Raw genomic sequence first — 6,348 nt, forward strand, 5'->3', positions numbered from 1 at the left:
AAAAAAAAAAAAACAAAAAACTAAATTCTTAGTTTCGTCTCAAACCTCTTTCCTAGCAATTTTCTTCATCCTCAGTAAACGGTACTGTTGCAGGAAGATGAGGCCCATCGGAGAGAAAGAGCACCCAAACACCACGTTTATAAGAGGAACGGCTTCATTCATCGGCCGGGAGCTTACAGCATAGATTTCCAAATAGCCGCGCTCCCCAACTGGCTTGGTCTTTCTCCTTTTATTGACAGTCAAAAAGTTCTACCCCACAGGTACCCTTCTCATTGGCCAGTTTGAATCAAGTGGGAGATGCTAGTCCAGCCCCTACAGAACTACAGGATTTCACAGAACTTGGAAATTTCCAGGTTACAAATTCCTAAGAGCTGAGTCACCATGGAGAGGACCCTGCAGGTGTAACCTCATGTTCTCCTTGAGAAGACCTGTTCTCCCAGACCTCACCCTTCTCGGGTATCCTCTCTCAGTACTACTCTCTAACTAGTAACTCAGGCCAGATACCTAGGAGTCATCCTTCATTTCTCCCCTTTTCTCACATCCCATTATCACACCCATCAGTAAGAACTTGAATCTATTTCCATATCTAGGAACCATCATCCACTTTCCTCCCATATATTCTGCCATAACCTTAATCCAAACCATCATTATCTCTCCTTCTTATGTTCAGCCTTAGCCTCCTAACTGCATGATCTTTGCCCATCTCTCCAGAATCATCTCCTACAACTGTCCTTTCTGAGTATGTCTCAGCAACACTGGTCTTTTCTTAGGTTTTTAGACATTAAGATGTAAAATTGTTGCCTGCCTCAGGCCTTTTGAATATCCTATACATTCTGCTTCTTTGAATGTTCTTTTCCTCTCTTGCAAGGCTGAATCAGTTTCATGCTACAGCCCTCAATTTAAATATCAACTCTATAGAAAGGCCTTCCTAGACAAGTTTAACTAACTGTGTTATTCTCCTTAAGCCCATCTATTAAAAAGGTAAGTTCCATTAGAACAAAAATCTACTTTGTTTACCATTGTATTCCAGTACCTAGAAGTTCTTGGCACAAAGGAAGGAGGAACTTTAAAACTATGTGCTGAGGGAGGTGCCTGTGGCTCAGTGAGTAGGGCGACAGCCTGTATACCGAGGGTGGTGGGTTCAAACCTGGCACTGGCCAAATTGCAACAAAAAAATAGCCAGGCATTGTGGCGGGCTCCTGTAGTCCCAGCTACTTGGGAGGCTGAGGCAAGAGAATCACCTAAAGCCGAAGAGCTGGAGGTTGCTGTGAGCTGTGATGCCACGCACCCTACAGAGGGCAACAAAGTGAGACTTTGTGTGTTAAAAAAAAAAACAAAACAAAAAACAACCAACCTATGTGCTGAATAAATAATTGCTGAGTGCTCTGTGATCCAATCTTGCCAGGCTTCCTGACTTAAAGGGCTTTGCAAAATGAGACCTAAGGAATGAGTAAGAATTAGCCTGGTCAGGGACAGGGGTTAAAGGAGGTCTGGAGGTGAGAGAAAACATGATGCATCGGAGTAACGCTAAAGACATTCTGTATGGTTACAGATGGTGTAAAACCACTGGAGCAGGAGAGACAGGCAAAGCCCTGGTAAGAAGGAAGCTATAAGCCATGTTAAAGAGTCTGGACCTAAACCTAAGGGCAAATAGTGTCACGAACCAGCAGGGGGAAGGGGAGTAAACCAGAGTGGAACTGGTGGGGACTGAGAAAAATACAGCACGAGAGACGGAAACAAAGGATGGGATTGGGAGGACTGACTGAGCTGATGGCTGCAACCAGCCCCAAAGGACAAAATCAGCTTTATTTTACAGTATCTGTACAGGGTTGTCCAGGGGAAAGTAGCATAGACACTATGGGGAAATGGCCTAAGCAAAAGACATAATTTTGGTCTTACAAGTACAATTGGAAAATGTAAATGACTTTAATAAAGACAAATCATCTTGTTAATGGTTTCTACTCAACTTCGTTAACATATGACGAGAGGTAAGAAGGGAAAGGTCTTGAGGATCTCAGCTTAGTTGACAAAACAAAGGAAGAACTAGGTGACTTAGCGGTTTCTACTCAACTTTGTTAGCATATGACTAGGAGAAGAAAGGGAATGATTAGAAGATCTCTGCTTAGTTAACTAGACAAAGAAAGGGCTACGTGACTTTTGGCAGAGGGAGCATGAAGAAAGGAATATGGCTGTTTTGGGAACGGAGAAGCAGTTGAGGGTTCATCCCTGAATGTTCCGAAGGCTGTGAGGGCCCTGCCGTCTCACAGCCCGCTCTCCCCAAAATAGTAAATGTAAATTTTACATTTAGTATAATAGTAAATTTTACTATTACAAAATAGTAATAGTAAATTTTAAATGTGGAGTATCTGGTCACAATTGAGTCTTATGAGCCCCGCAATGTGGAGACCGGATCGGAAGGTAGCAAGACTGAAAGCAGAGGCAGCGGTAAGGCCACTGTCACAGCCACATAGCAGTCATAGGGTTGAATCAAGGTGATGTCAGTGAGAGTGGAGAGAAGATATGAGATATTCAGGAGACTGGTATGACTGCCTAGACGTGAACTGTGAGGAAGAAACCTAAAAACTTACAAGTTTCCGGTTTGAGAATGTGGCTCAGTTAACCCTTTCCTTCTGGGTCAACAAAGCAGCCTGGAAAAGACCCATTTTCAGCAAGTACCACCCTTCACAGCCCGGTGAATGTCTTTGCAAATCAAACTACAGAAGCGAGAGCCGCGCTTTTCCCTATGTTTATCATTTTAGGAGGTCACCCCGTGTCTACCTTGACGGCACAGTTAAGTGTCCAATAAATGTTCGTAAAGCGATTTCAACAGCACTGACTAAAATGAAATGACCTTTCACTCTCATGGCCACCCTTTTGTAGAGAATGAGTCCTGAAAAAAATAGGAAAAAGTGCAGGACTCTGAGTCTCACTCATAATTAAGTTAAGGGCCTTGTTAAGAGTCTCCCGCCCTCGAGCGCCCCAATAACCTCTTCACCCAGCTCCTCACCTGGGGCAGAAGACCCAGAGCCAGCCCAGCAGACCCCCAGCGCCGCAGAGCCGCCGAAGGCCAAAGCTCGCCCAGAGCCCTCCAATCGAATCTCCCGCGTTCCCTTCCGCCGGACGTGACGTTTTGGCTGGGGCTCCTCAGGGCCAATCAGGAGAAGGCGCCGTAAAGCTTGCAGAGGAGTCGGGAAACACAGCCGACAATTCCAATTCTTCAAAGTTGGGGCGGAATCAGGGTTTGGGAGGTTCCCGCACACACACTAATGGAGCAGCCGTGCAGTCTGTAAAGTTGGCTTGGAGACAGATTTGAGTCACCTGGGAGAAGGCGTCCGGGAAGGCGTGGGAGAGAGTGTAGCGTCCCTCTGGGTTCTGGAGGCGTGACTGGAAGAGGGCGTGCAAGCCGGGTAGTCGGGGGTGGCGGAGCCGTGAAGGCAGGAGGGGGCGCTGTCCTGGGGCAATAGGACAGACGCTGGCGGAGGGAGGCCGAGGACCGCGGCTGGCCGAGGGAGGGAGAGAGGCGGGGTCTGGGGTGGTTACTGGGTGCTTGGAGACGAAAGGGGTGTAACCTGGAGGAAGAGACTGGAACCTGCAGGGATTCGTGAGACCCGGGAAGGGATGAGTTGTGCTGGCAACAGGAAGGTTTTGGTAATTCAAGAACAGAGTGCCAAAGGGGGCGGTCGGACTGGCATAATGGAGGTAGGACGCAAAGTGTGTAGTCTTTGGAGCCGGACCGAGCGCTCTGCGAAGTAGTGCTGCACTTCTCTTGTCTGAGTAACTCACTGCAAGTCCCCACACGTCTCTGAGTCTCAGTTTCTCATCTGTAAATGGGAATAACAATCATACAGGAGACACAGATTGCTCTGATCATTGAGTTAAATGAGATGATGTGCGTGCCGTCATGCCTGTGCTGGCATGTCGTGAACTGTCAATAAATAGTCATGGTAGGTATGTTTTTTATTATTATATGGGATTTGCGGGGAGTAAGGGGTATCGCCATGGAATCGACGTGGCCAGGGCAGGTTTTGGCGGTGACAATAAAGGTAGCGATACGGTGACCCAGAGAAGAGATGGGCTTGGTGGGACGCTAGAGGTTACGGATGGGAATACGGCGATGAGGTAAGAGGAGGCCCAGGCATGATAAGGGCAGACCTGGGGTGTGACCTCAAAGAAGTTAAAACTCTTAAGGAGCGGATGGCACGAGAGGGAGGTGAGTGGAGGCAGTGGCCTCGGGGGCGGGGGCAGTGTAGCTGGAGTGACTTGCTTTGGGCAGCCTGGTTGAGTAGATGGTTGGCTTTGGTTTTCCCCGGGGAGGAGCCTGTGGTGGCGGGCGGAGCTGCGGGCTGGGCCGGGCTTAAGGCTGGCTCTTCTGCCAGTCTCCCTCCCGCCTTCCCACCCGCACTGCAGCCGCCAGTCTGAGCCATGGGCTGCCCAGCCCTTCTGCTCCTGCTCCTGGCTTTCCTAGCGCCCGGGCCCGTCAAAGCCCTCCGGCCGGCCTTAATGACCCTCGGTAGCCTGCACTTGCAAACTAACCCCACAGCCCATCCCTTTGTGACCAAGGACTACTCGGTTCTCTACTTCCAACAGAAGGTAAGGGGGGAAGGGGCTTCGGGATCCCAGGCCCAACCGCCAGAACCTCCACCCGGCAGAGTCCAGGCAGCGGAGTCCAGGCCAAAATTCAGATCCCCTAATGCCTCGTCTTTGGCTCACACTGTCTAGATGGTAGCCCCAAGTCCCACTTCTGTTTAAAAATTCTCCTTTTGTTGCCAATAATTTGATATTAGTCCTGGCTCCCCATGCTCTTGATTCAGGTTCTTTTGTAAAAGGCCATGATAGTAACTTGAACTCCTGCTTCCACAGGATGCCCCGGTGCAAACTCTCTTGACCACCCAAATTCAAATTATTGAATGCTAACTCCAGCCCCTAGTATATGGCTGGAGTCATCTTTTGCCTAAAGGCAGCCCCTAAATAAATATTTCACTATCTTTACCTATTAGGTAATATCAAATCTTTATCCAGCCCAAAGCCGTTGTGTCATCTTGGAATCAGCACAAAGTGATTTTATGGCCCTGTTATTAAGAATTGTTGACAGTCCTTATCCCCTGTAAGACTGAACGTATGTAGCCTATGTTTATAAAGGAAGATATAGGCATATGTCAGAATTTGGGGTGAAAGTGAGGGTTAGCCTCTTTATGGTTTGTACTGTAACTTGACTTTAGAGGGTTAAGAAAGGCTTTGTGCTTGGCTGCACCGTGGGCCCTTCCCCACAGCACTGGATAGAAAAGTACATCCTTTGTGAAATGACCAGGAACCTTTACAGTTCTGCGTTTCTGGAAGCCAGTACAGCAAAGAATTGGAAAAAGGCAGGATTAGAAACCAGGACCCGAGTCTGAATCTTGGCTTTAGGGAGTAAGATAAAACAGGATCCCACCTTGCTATCTCTGTGACTTTGGGCAGGTAATAGTACTTCTCTGAGCCTAATTTCTTGATCTCCTGGGATTATGGTGATGATTAAATGAGAGCAGGTGACAAGAGTATCAGGCCTCAAGTGGGCACTGATTGTGTGGTTAAGACCTATGTGCGTTTTGGGTAGGGATTTGGGATGGAGAGAGATGAACTCAGAGAATAACTTAAACAGTTTTAAAGCTAGAAATTCAAGTTTATGATGAAGAAAAAGCATTTTAATTTTAGCAGAAGTACCAGGAAATAAAGGGTTTTTTTTCTCTCAGGCAACTTCCTTAAATTAACTGTCTGGGGCACAGTTTCCTCTTTTGTAAATTGAGAGGATGGGACAGGGACCCATGTGTTTTATACTTTACTGAGAAAAATTAATGGGTCTCTGGCGAGCTGTCTCAGGGAGAAGGTGAGTGAAAGCGGAAATGGGCCAGGCCAAATTAGGTGCCTCAAGAGCCCCTCTCTCCCTGAACTCTTGTAACTGGAGCTCTCTGCTTTGCTAAAGTAACATAGGGGGAACTTTTGGAATACAAGATCTCTAAATCCCACTGGGGATGATGTTAACCCGTCAGCAGAAAAGGGAGGGATGAAAGGTTATTACTTTGTTGGCCACTTCCTGCATTAGAAATATACTTTAAGGATGTTTTTTTCATTTCCGTGATTTACAAAATTCGTTTGGCTTCACCCAGCCTCCTTTTGCCCACTGGTTTATGTTTAGTTTATATTTTAGGACACCGATTCCATATGTGTATTTATTACCATAATAATTTCCCTTGCATAAACTCCAATTAGTTTTATTTTCTTTTTTGAGAAAAATTTTAACATAAATATTTGTTACTTAATCATAGTAGTTGCCAATTTCTGGACCATAGACTTTTTTTTTTTTTTTTTTTT

The 6,348-nt window shown here is 46.7% G+C and overlaps 1 protein-coding gene across 1 annotated transcript in view; it reads left to right on the plus strand.

The window, feature by feature from the left end:
* The first annotated feature begins 4,325 nt into the window (after positions 1-4,325).
* PRCP (prolylcarboxypeptidase) overlaps positions 4,326-6,348 on the plus strand; it is a 72,345-nt gene continuing 70,322 nt past the window's right edge. Inside the window, exon 1 of the mRNA XM_003780861.3 lies at positions 4,326-4,590. Coding sequence (XP_003780909.1) covers positions 4,423-4,590 — 168 coding nt within the window. The 5' untranslated portion in view covers positions 4,326-4,422. The remainder of the gene's footprint in view (positions 4,591-6,348) is intronic.

Source organism: Otolemur garnettii, unplaced genomic scaffold (assembly GCF_000181295.1).
Source record: "Otolemur garnettii isolate 467f Iridium unplaced genomic scaffold, OtoGar3 scaffold00001, whole genome shotgun sequence".
Lineage (NCBI taxonomy): Eukaryota > Metazoa > Chordata > Mammalia > Primates > Galagidae > Otolemur > Otolemur garnettii.